Source organism: Micromys minutus (assembly GCF_963924665.1).
Source record: "Micromys minutus genome assembly, chromosome: 10".
In the NCBI taxonomy this organism is placed as follows: Eukaryota; Metazoa; Chordata; class Mammalia; order Rodentia; family Muridae; genus Micromys; species Micromys minutus.
In genome coordinates, this window is record NC_137979.1 from 33,754,306 (window position 1) to 33,766,166 (window position 11,861).

Here is an 11,861-nt window from a genome sequence, read left to right on the forward strand (position 1 = left end):
TTCCAGCACTTCCAATGCACCTACTGTTGGGAAGAGCTGACTGGTGACTTAGCGCAGCTCTACCCGGCAACAGAGTCATCTGACTATGCTGAAATCATAGGCCTAGACTGTGGAACTGGGAGTGTGTGTGCTGTTTCCTAGGGCCACTGGTGTGGGAAGGATGGAGGGAAGATGCCTCAGAGTTTGCTCAGTGAGTTCTTGAAGGGGAAGGCTTGGGACAGGAAGCTAGTGGGTCCCTAGGAACTGTGGAGGGAATGGGCAATCCCCAGAATTCAGCATCGTCTGGTCCTAAGCAAATGCCTGGATTGGCGAACAAAAGGGTGGAGGCTGGCCAGCTAAGGAGAGGGAAGGCAAGAGAAGGGAGAAAAAGGAAGAAGTCTCTGGTACCCACACCAGCCTGTGGCTTCAGTGACAGAGAGTTCTCAGCACAAGCCCTAAAGTCTGACGATGCCCGTAGCCATTAATAATATCACCAGGACTTTGAACCTGTTCTGAATCGCCTACCTTTTGGCTTATTGTGTGAATCCGTGGTATGAAGCTGGGGCCATTGCTAGTTAGCCATTTTAATCTTTGATCAGCCAGATGCACTTTGGATGACCTATGTTCAACCTTCCAAAGCCCTCTCCCTTTCTCTCCACAAGCTAGGATGTTCCAGAGGGTCCTAACAGAGGCACACATGGCCCTAATGAATGATTTAAAGTCATCTGTATTGCCAAATAAGAAGAATCTTGTATCAGTCTGTTCTCCTCTGCCTCTCTCTCTCTCTCTCTCTCTCTCTCTCTCTCTCTCTCTCTCTCTCTCTCTCTCTCTCTCTCTCTCTCTCTGAGTCCCGAGTTCTGGAAACAGGCACCCATCACTATTTGGTGTCAGGACTTCACCTTGTTCTCTGGGCGTGATCTATGTACAGCAGGAAGGAGTGCTTGGGCCTGCTAATAAACAGCTCATTCTTTTCTGATGCTCATTGGGGGTCCCCTCTCTAGGGGGCTCCTGGGTAGCATGTAAGCATGGGAAGCATGCTGCCTGTGTTCTGGTAAGATTGTGTATTCACATTTTCACTGAAAGCTGGTTTTATTCTGTGAGAACAAGTCCTGATGTGATCTTACACTAGTGTTATTTTTATGACACTCCATTTTTTAAATAAAGATTCCTTTATCTTATGTATATGTGTTTTGCCTGCACGTATGTCGGTGTACCGTGTGCATGCCTGGTGCCTGCAGAAGCCAGAAGGTGGTACCGGATCCCCTGGAACTGGAGTGGTAGACAGTTGTGAGTCACTGTATTGCTGGGAAGCAAACAGGGTCCTCTGCAAAAGCATTAAGTGCTTTTACCTCCTGAACCAGCTCTTCAGCTTCCAATACATTGAAATTCCCATAAACCCCAAAATTACCCTAAGAAAAGGACAAAGGGCTGGTGGGCAGATCAGGCCTGGGGAGGCAAGGTAAGATGAACAACTGGACCTTAGGACATTTGGGTCTCAGTTTCCTAAGTCCCTGGCTAGGTTTGTTGATTTAGCTGTGTCTGTTAAGGAATATTGGGACTTAGAAAATGACTCAAGGATATGACTCCTGGTGCCCACATCAGGGTGTCATCCCCAGCAATGGCCCAGCTAAACAACTGATCTTGTAAAACAATTGCTGCTGAAAGTCAGAAATGTTTTATATTTATGTGGTAGAGCTGGAATTCGAACCCAGTCTATCAGAGCCAAATTTATCCTCTATTCCCCATTGGAATCCTCCTTGGGATGAGGTAGGAGACAAGCAGGTTTTGTTTGAGTCTGAGATTCTAGAAAAGGCATCAGTCTCTGAGCAGAGCCTATGAACAGCTGAGATTCTAGTCCCACCCCCTGTGATCTAACAGATGCCCTAGAAACCACAGGGAGTTCTACAGGCTCTGGGCACCCCACCACATCCCTGTTCCTGACCAGAGGGAACAGGCAGTACAGCATTGGGAAGAATGGATAAACATGGTGAGTAGGGCTAGAAAGGGTGTGGACCATGATAGGACCACTTGACCCATCTAGAGCAACCAGCCCATTAACAGGGTAATGTTAGAAAAATAGAACCTTTTCCCAGTTACCCATCTATGTTTCGGCTTTCTCCTCCCTAAATACTCTTGTCATTCTCTCTCGGTTCTCTTATCTTAGCTTGTTCTTGTTCAAACCTTTCTGTTTCCTCTGGTCTGGAGGTTAAGGATCTTTTTCAGAAGGGGGTGGGCAAGGTGAGCTTGGTGGCACTCAGGAGGTAGAGGCAGGTGGATCTCTGTGACTTTGAGGCCAGCCTGGTCTACATTTGTTACAGGACAGCCAGAGCTACAAACAAACAATTACTTAAGAAAATCTCACTCATTAAATAAAAGGGGGGGGGACTGGAGAGTTGGCTCAGTGGTTAAGAGCACTGCCTGTTCTTCCAGAGGTTCTGAGTTCAATTCCCAGCAACCACATGGTGGCTCACAACCATCTGTAATGGGATCTGATGTCCTCTTCTGGTGTGTGTTTGAAGACAGCTGTAATATACCCATATAAATAAAATTTTAAAAAATTTAAAAAGAAAATCTTACTCCTCAAAACAAAAACAAAATTAGAGTGGAGGGGGTTTATACAGGACTCAGATTGTAGCCCAGGCTAGCCTGGAACCTATCACACAGCACAGGATGCTGGTCTGAGCTCTCAGCAATCCTCCTGCTGCAGTCTTTCTTGTGCTGACAGCATCAACATGAGCCACCACCTATTTCTTTAGCAGTGATTCTTTTTTTAATTGAACAACTTTATTTTAAAAAACAGATAAATGTACAGATTTTAAAAGCATTTTTGCATAAAAGTATATGAATACATTTTTGTCAGTACTTGTTTTTTTTTAAAGGTTTGATAGTGTGCATTAAAATCTTACTAGTTACAACGAGCATAAAGCACATGTGAAACAAGATGAAACCTGGAAATAGTAAAAGTTTTCTTGATATGTAAAGATTAAGCATAATGATTTTTCTTTTCTTTTCGGCCTTTGTTTTTTTTTATATAGTCTATGTTTTTCTTCATATAGTCTGTGAGTTGTTTCTGGGGTGTTCAGAGCTTTCTGGGGTTAGTATCCAATTATCAGTGACTGCATATTATGTCTGTTCTTTTGTGACTGGGTTATCTCACTCAGGATGATATTCTCTAGATGCATCCATTTTCTTAAGAATTTAATAAAGTCATTGTTTCTGATAGCTGAGTAGTACTCCATTGTGTAAATATACCACAATTTTTGTATCCGTTCAGCTACTGAAGGACAACTGGGTTCTTTCCAGCTTCTGGCTATTATAAATAGGGCTGCTATGAACATTGTGGTGCCTGTGTCTTTGTTGTATGTTGGAGCGTCTTTGGGGTATATGCCCAGAAGGGGAATAACTGTGTCTTCAGTTAGTACTATGTCCAATTTTCTGATGAACCACCAGACTGATTTCCAGAGTGGTTGTACCAGTTTACCACCCCACCAACAGTGGAGAAGTAATCCTCTTTCAGTGCATTCCTGCCAGTATCTGCTGCCATCTGAATTTTTGATCTTAGCCATTTTGGTTGGTGTGAGGTGGAATCACAGGGTTGTTTTGATTTGCATTTCCCTGATGACTAAGGAAATCTAAGCACTTCCTTAGATGCTTCTCAGCCATTCCATATTCCTCAATTGAGAACTTTTCGTTTAGCTCTGTACCCCATTTTTTAATAGGATTGTTTGATTCTCTGGTGTCAAACTTCTTGAGTTATTTGTATACCTTGGATATTAGGCCTCTATCAGATGTGGGGTTGGTAAAGATCTTTTTCCAATCTGTTGGCTGCCATTTTGTTTTCTTGACAATTTCCTTAGCCTTACAAAACTTTGCAATCTCATTAAGTCCCATTTGTCGATATTTGACCTTAGAGCACGAGCCATTGGTGTTCTGTTCAGAAAATTTTCTCCTGTACCTATGTGTTCTAAGGTTTTCCCTACTTTCTCTTCTAATAGTTTCAGTGTACCTGGTTTAATGTGGAGATCTTTGATCCACTTGCACTTGAGCTTTGTACAAGGAGATAAGAAAGGGTCTATTCTCATTCTTCTGCATGCTGAGTGCCAGTTGGACCAACACCATTTGTTGAATAGGCTGTCCTTTTTCATTGACTGTTTACAGCTCCTTTGTCAAAAATCAAGTGGTCATACATGTGAAGGCTCATTTCTGGATCTTCTATTTTATTCCATTGATCTACGTGCCTATCTCTGTACTAGTATCATGCAGTTTTTAACACAATTGCCTTTTAATATAGCTTGAGGTCAGGGATGGTGATTCCTGCAGATGTTTTCTTGTTGTTGAGGATGTATTTCGCTATTCTAGGTCTCTTGTTATTCCAGATGAAATTGCACATTGCTCTTTCCAACTCTATGAAGAATTGGGTTAGAATTTTGATGGGTATTGCACTGAATCTGTAGATTGCTTTTGGTAAGATGGCCATTTTGACAGTGTTGATCCTTCCAATCCATGAGCATGGGAGATCTTTCCATTTTCTGAGATCTTCCTCGATTTCCTTCTTTAGAGTTTTGAAGTTCTTGTCATACAGGTCCTTCACTTGCTTAATTAGAGTCACACCAAGGTATTTCATATTGTTTGTGACTATTGTGAAGGGTATCTTTTCCCTAATTTCTTTCTCCACATGTTTTTCCTTTGAGTAGAGGAAGGCTACTGATTTGTTTGAGTTAATTTTATATTCACCCACTTTGCTGAACTCCTTTATCAGCTGTAGAAGTTCTCTGGAATTTTTGGGGTCACTTACATACACTATCATGTCATCTGCAAACCTTGATGTTTTTACTTCTTCCTTTCCAATTTGTATTCCTTTGATTTCCTTTTCCTCTCTAATTGCTCTGGCCAGAACTTCCAGTACTATGATGAATAGGTAGGGGGAGAGTGGGCAGCCTTGTCTAGTCCCTGATTTTAGTGGGATTGCTTCAAGTTTCTCACTGTTAAGTTTGATGTTGGCTATTGGTTTGCTGTATATTGCTTTTATTATGTTTAGGTATGGGTCTTGAATTCCTGTTCTTTCCAAGACTTTTAACATGAAGGGGTGTTGAATTTTGTCAAATGCTTTCTCAGCATCTAGTGAGATGACCATGTGGTTTTTTTTTCTTTGAGTTTGTTTATATGGTGAATTATGTTGATGGATTTCCATATATTAAACCATCCCTGTATGCCAGGGATGAAGCCTACTTGGTCATGGTGAGTGATCATTTTGATGTGTTCTTGGATTCAGTTTGCAAGAATTTTGTTGAGTATTTTTGCATCAATGTTCATAAGTGTGATTAGTCTGAAGTTCTTTTCCTTGTAGGGTCTTTGTGTGGTTTAGGAACAAGGGTTATTGTGGCCTTGAAAAATGAGTTACGTAGTGTTCCATCTGACTCTATTTTGTGGAATAGTTTGGAGAGTATTGGTATTAGGTTGTCAATAAATGTCTGATAAAATTCTGCACTGAACCCATCTGGACCTGGGCTTTTTTGGTTGGGAGGCTTTTGATGACTGCTTCTATTTCTTTAGGTGTTATGAGATTATTTAGATGGTTTACCTGGTCCTGGTTTAACTTTAGTGTCTGGTATCTGTCTAGGAATTCATCCATTTCCTCCAGATTTTCCAGCTTTGTTGAGTATAGGCTTTTGTAGTAGGATCTTATGATTTCTTGAATTTCTTCAGGTTCAGTTGTTATGTCTCCACTTTCCTTTCTGATTTTGTTAATTTGGATACTCTCTCTTTGCCCTCTAGTTAGTCTGGCTAAGGGTTTATCAATCTTGTTAATATTCTCAAAGAACCAGTTCTTGGTTTTGTTGGTTCTTTGAATGGTTCTTTTTGTTTCTATTTGGTCAATTTCTGCTCTGAGTTTGATTATTTCTTGCCGTCTACTCCTCTTGAGTGTATCTGCTTCCTTTTGTTCTATAGCTTTCAACTGTGCTGTCAAGTTGCTAATGTATGCTCTCTCCAGTTTCTTTTTGGAAGCACTCAGAGCTATGAGTTTTCCTCCCAGTGCTTCTTTCATTGCATCCCAAAAGTTTGGGTATGTTGTGCTTTCATTTTCATTAAATTCTAGAAAATCCTTAATTTTTTTTTGACCATGCTATTGTTTAATAGAACATTGTTTAGTTTCCATGTGTATATGTTTTTTTTTTTGTCTTTGTTGTTATTAAATACTATCCTTAGACCATGGTAATCTGATAGGATGCATGGGAGTATTTCAATCTTCTATTTATTGAGGCTTGTTTTGTGACCGATTATATGATCAATTTTGGAGAAGGTGCCGTGAGGTGCTGAGAAGAAGGTGTATTCTTTTGTTTTAGGATGGAATGTTCTGTAGATGTCTATTAATTCCAATTGATTCATAGCCTCTGCTAGTTTCACTGCGTCCTTGTTCAGTTTCTGTTTCCATTATCTGTCAATTGATGAGAGTGGGGTGTTGAGGTCTTCCACTATTATTATGTGGGGTACAATGTATTTTTTGAGCTTTAGTAGGGTTTCCTTTATGAATATGGGTACTCTTGTATTTGGAGCATATATATTAAGGATTGAGACTTCCTCCTGATAAATTTTCCCTGTAATGAATAAAAAGTGTCCTTCTTTATCTTTTTTGATAACTTTTGGTTGAAAATCTACTTTATTAGATATTAGAGTGGCTACTCCCTCTTGTTTCTTGGAGCTGTTTGCTTGAAAGGTTTTTCCCAACCTTTTACTCTGAGATAGTGTCTGTCTTTGTCTCTGTGATAAGTTTCCTGTATGCAGCAAAATGCTGGATTCTGTTTATGTATTTAGTCTGATAGCCTCTGTCTTTTTATTGGGGAATTGAGTTCATTTATGTTAACAGATATTAAGGAATAGTGGTTGCTATTTCCTGCTATTTTTGCTTTTAGAGGTGGAATTGTGCCTGTGTGTCTTTCTTCTTTTGGTTTTCTTGTTTAGGTATTTTCTTGTTTTTACTAGGATGTAGTTTCCCTCCTTGTAGTGGGTTTTCCATTTATGATTTGTTGTAGTGCTGGATTTGTGGTCAGATATTGTGTAAATTTAGTTTTGTCCTGGAACATCTTGTTCTCTCCATCTACGGTGACTGAGAGTTTTGCTGGGTATAGCAGCCTGGGCTGACACTTGTGTTCTCTTAGGGTCTGCATGATATCTGTCCAGGATCTACTAGCTTTCATAGTCTCTGTTGAGAAGTTGGGTATGATTCTGATTGGTCTGCCTTTATATGTTACCTGACCTTTTTCCCTTACTGCTTTTAGTATTCTTTCTTTGCTTTGGGCACTTGGCGTTTTGACTATTATGTGTCAGGAAGAATTTCTTTTCTGGTCCACTCTATTTGGAGTTCTGTAGGCTTCTTTTATGTTCATGGTCATCTCATTCTTAAGGGTTGGGAAGTTTTCTTCTATGATTTTGTTGAAGATATTTACTGTGCCCCTTAGTTGATATTCTTCGCCCTCTTCTATTCCTATTATCCTTAGGTTTGGTCTTCTCACTGTGTCCTGGATCTCCTGGACATTTTGGGCTAGGAGCTTTTTGGCTTTTGCATCTTCTCTGACTGTCTATGTTTTCAATGTTGTCTTCGGCCCCTGAAATTCTCTCTTCCATCTCTTGTAGTCTGTTGGAGATGCTTGCATCTGTGACTCCTGATTTCTTTTTTAGGTTTTCTACCTCCAGGGTTGTCTCTTTTAGTGTTTTTTTTTTTTTTTTTTTTTTTTTTATTGTTTCCATTTCCAGTTTAAATTCCTTCTTCAATTCCTTCATCTTTTTTGGTTCTGTTTTCCTCTAGTTCTTTGATTTCTTTGAGTGTTTTTCATGTTTCCTCTTTAAAAACTTCTGTTTCTTTATGCTTTTCCTCCCGTTCTTGTTTAAAGATCTCCATCATCACCTTGAGGTATGATTTCAGGTCTGAGTCTTCTTTTTCTGGAGTGTTTGGCATTCTGCTGTTTGCTGTGATGGGAGAGCTGGGTTCTGATGTTGCCAGGTTGTCTTGGTTTCCATTGGGTAAATTCTTTTGCTTTCCTCTTGCCATCTTGTTGTCTGTGATTATACATGGTCTTGTCAGTGATTGGTTCCTGTCTCTCCTGTGTACCTGGCCTGTGTCCCTGGATCTCTGCTGTTCCTGGTGGCAAATGGCCTGAGCATTTGGTCCGCACGCAAGGGCTTTCCAGGTGGAAACCAAGTCCCCATGGCAGAGTTCCTGCTCCCCTGAACCAATCAGGGGGGCCGCACTTTCCGCGTGCCTGGCCTAGCCCTCTCTGTGCCCCGGCTACTTGCAGCGCAGTCTCACCAGGCCTGCGTCCCATGATCTCCGCTGTTCCCTTTCGCAGTGATTCTTAAAATCCCATATCCTGTTGGGGGGAACATGCTACAATGCAGTCTGTGCATGCCTTGCTATCAGAACATGCGCAGCTTCCCATTACTGACAACCAGCTCCAAGCCCCACCCTCCCTCTCCAACCCGATTCCCAAAATGTCTCCCAGCATGTCTTTCTGGGTGTGTTAGGCCTTCACTACCGGCGTCTCCATCTGTACCAGACTCTCCACTTGTGGCAAGGCCCAAAACTGGCAGTTTCAGATATTCCCGCTCACATTTACAGACCCCTCCGCAGCCCAACCGCTCACCCCGTGAAAGGTGCCGAGATAAAGCGGCACCGTGAAAAAGGAGTTGAACACATGGTGCCCAGTGGTCAGTTCTTTTCTTCATGCCGTGACAAACCACGGACAGAAGCAGCTTAAAGAAGGAAACGGCTATTCTGGCTCATAGTTGAGGGCGCAGTCCTGGTGGCAGTTGGAGGGGACACATTGCATCTGCTTTCAGGGAACAAGGCATCTTCTTTCTCCTTTGTACTCAGCCTCTAGCCCATGGGATGGTGTCTGCTTCGCATCACTTAAACCAACCCAGAAACTCCTCCACACAAACTCTTAGGTGTTTTTTGATCCTGTCAGTTTGACAATATTAACCATCACAGTGCCCAACACACACACACACACACACACACACACACACACACACACACGAGCCTTCTTGTCCATTACTATTAATTTGCTCAGTTCTCAACTTGGGAAACGGATGGGACTATGGAACTTGTCCGGGATCTTTCCAGGGCAAACCCCAAGCCCTCCACCCCCGTGCTCCCTTCTTTGCACATAAATCCAGCTGTCCCGGGGCTCCCTGTGTGCTGGATGAGTATCTGCGGAGGGGATGGTGGGCATCTCCCAGAGAAGGCTTGCTTATTCTCTGTGTCAACTGAGGAACTTGCTTCAGCCCCTCATCTACTACTGAAGTTGTCTGGGAGGGAGCCGGACAAAAGTGTTCGTCAGCTAGAGGGGCAGTGTGGCTGAAATTGCAATTGATCAAGTCTGAGACCTGTTTCTGGTTTAGTCAGCTTTGCCTGTCCACAGCATCTCCAGTGATACTGGGCTTCCTGCCACCAGGGAAAGCCACACTTAGAAACAAACAGACTCAGGAGGGAGAGGCAGGAGGATCTTTGTGAGTTCCAGGCCAACCTGGTCTATATAGTGAGTTTCCTCTTCAGCTAGAACAACACAGTTAAGCGGTATTAATAATAACAACAACTAACTCACTAAAAAACAATCCATAAACGACCATCTCCTGAAATGGAAATTGGTTTATTAATGTTGGGTAACCCTCCTCCTTCCGGATTGGCAATATATGTTCGTTGTTTGCTTGCCTAACACCAGCAGGAAACTGCTTTACCCAGATAGTATCTAGAGTCAGTCTCACAGACACTCTTGAGGTAGATGCTACTTTTCCCGCTTCAGACACGGAAAAATGAAGCTTGATGGAAGCGAAGTGACTTGCTTGGAATCTTTAGCCAGGAAGCTCAAGAGGGTGGGATCTCAGCAACAGTCCGGGAATCTGGGACCCCGAAGCCCTTTGGCAGGCGGCAGCCGGGGGACATCTCTCCCACGTAAGCAGCCAGGGCAGCGGGCTGCACTGACCTCGTCCCCGCCTGCAGGCGTGAAGGCCCCTTTATGGAGGAAGGAGGCGGAGGATCCTGAGGCCAAGGAAGAGGAGCTGGAGGACGATTCATCGTCGTCCTCGTCGCCGTCGTTGGTGGAGGAGAGGTCAGACCCTGGGAGCGCAACAGAGCCGGAGGAGGACTCCAGAGACGCTGATGAGCGCGAGGCCCGCTCGGTGTCCTACAGTCCGCTGCGCCAGGAGCCCAGCAGCCAGCAGGTGGCGTTGCTGCGACGCTCGGACAGCAGCTTCTGGGGCTGGCTCAGCCCGTTCGCTCTGCTGGGTGGCCTGGCGGCCCCCGCGGACAGGTAAGATGCAAAGGATCTGGGGCCGAGCCTTAGGGAGGAGGGCCGCCGGGCTCTGATAACTCATGTCCCCGGTCCGCAGGAAGCGGGGTGCCCCGGAGGAACCGTGCGTGTTGGAGACGCGGCGCCGGCCACCGCGCCGCGGGGACTGTGCGCGCTGTGAGATCCTTTTCTGCAAGAAATGCAAGAGCCTGCACAGCCACCCGGCCTACGTAGAGCACTGTATTCTTGAGCATCCTGACCTGGGTAAAGCGGAGGCCGCCGGCAACTCTGAGCTCAGACACTCACAGCCTCTGCGTCAACAATGCTCCAAACTCTTCTATCTCTAGTGAGTTCCACAAACTGTCCCTTCAAGCTGCCATCCTTAGCGCCTCCTTCCGGTGAGAAGGCTCACTGTCGGTTCACGGTTCCACCTGTTGTCTTGCGAACTTGAGCAGAAACTAGGCACTCCTCCCCAGACAGTACCCAGAACCCATGGCCCTCCCTGTCCCTCACGCCTTCAACATAGCCTTACCTGCATCGTTTTCAGGTCCTCTGGCCTCAAGCCAGGCATGGCCTGGAAAAGGATAGCCTCTGGGTTTCCTCGGCCCTCTTTAATAAATTGCCTCTTTCCCTCCAACTCTGCAATAAAGTCTCCAATCAGAGTCGCTTGAGGGGGAATGGAGTGATAAAGATGGGACTCTCCTTTTTCTCTCGCTGGAGACAACCCATATAGCAGTGGGCTAGCAGGGAGGTTCCTCCATGTTTTCCCTGGGATAGGGCAGTACAAAGCACTAGCATCCAAGGGCAGTCAAAGGCCAGTCTGTCCACTGCACAAAGAAAGGAGGGCTCATGGCCAACAATGCCTCTGGGGAACTGTGGGCTACTCCCTTGCCCAATTCTCCCCTCCCTGAGAGCTGGCTGTTGGTAGTCACTGTGTGTTTTTTTTTGGGGGGGGGCACTGGTAGTGGAGAGGGAGGAAGGATGGCTAAAGATCTAGATGCTAAAATTAATACAGAGACAGGATAAGACAAAAGGGGAAGGCAGGGAGCTGGTTCCTTCTCCAGGAATCCCAGCTATTCTTGGCCAGGCATGAGCTTCAGAATGCTGCTCTGTGTGTGGCCTGGAGAAAGGGGCCATTTAGAGCAAGCCTTACCCAACCTGCAGAGCCCTGTGGCAGCTGCATCCTGAGTAGACCCCCAGGGGCCCTCTTTCATCTTCCTGATGTCCATCTTGGAGGCAAATGGGGTGGAGATGCTCTGCATCTTGAAGAAAGGTTCACCCCATCTCTCCGAGATAATCATACCCAGCTGGCTGTCCCTAGGTTAAATGTAAGAGCACGGTCCTTGTGTCTCTGGCACCCAGTAACCCACGTGCTTCTATTGAGAAGGGTGGACAAGTCTGTCCAGGGAAGGCTGATACACCTCTAGGTTGACCAGCTGGAGGTGAAACCAATTAGCCCAGACAAAAAGCCAGGCCCAGGAGGAACACAGTCCCTTCTGCTCTGCCTTCTGATCCAACCGAAAGCCTCTGACAATGGGGATCCCGGAGGCTTCACTCCATCCCAGCTTTCTGTGGGTAGGAGGTGGGGTGAAGTTG

General features: G+C 44.8%; 1 protein-coding gene across 1 annotated transcript; it reads left to right on the top strand.

Annotated features, from left to right (window-relative positions):
* Nucleotides 1-9,642: 9,642 nt before the first annotated feature.
* LOC308426480 (uncharacterized protein C17orf50 homolog) lies at nt 9,643-10,624 on the top strand. Its single transcript, XM_080924255.1, has 2 exons — nt 9,643-10,286; nt 10,366-10,624. The coding sequence occupies exons 1-2, from the start codon at nt 9,790-9,792 to the stop codon at nt 10,610-10,612; spliced, it is 744 nt and encodes a 247-aa protein (XP_080780381.1). The 5' UTR covers nt 9,643-9,789; the 3' UTR covers nt 10,613-10,624.
* The last annotated feature ends 1,237 nt before the right edge of the window (nt 10,625-11,861 follow it).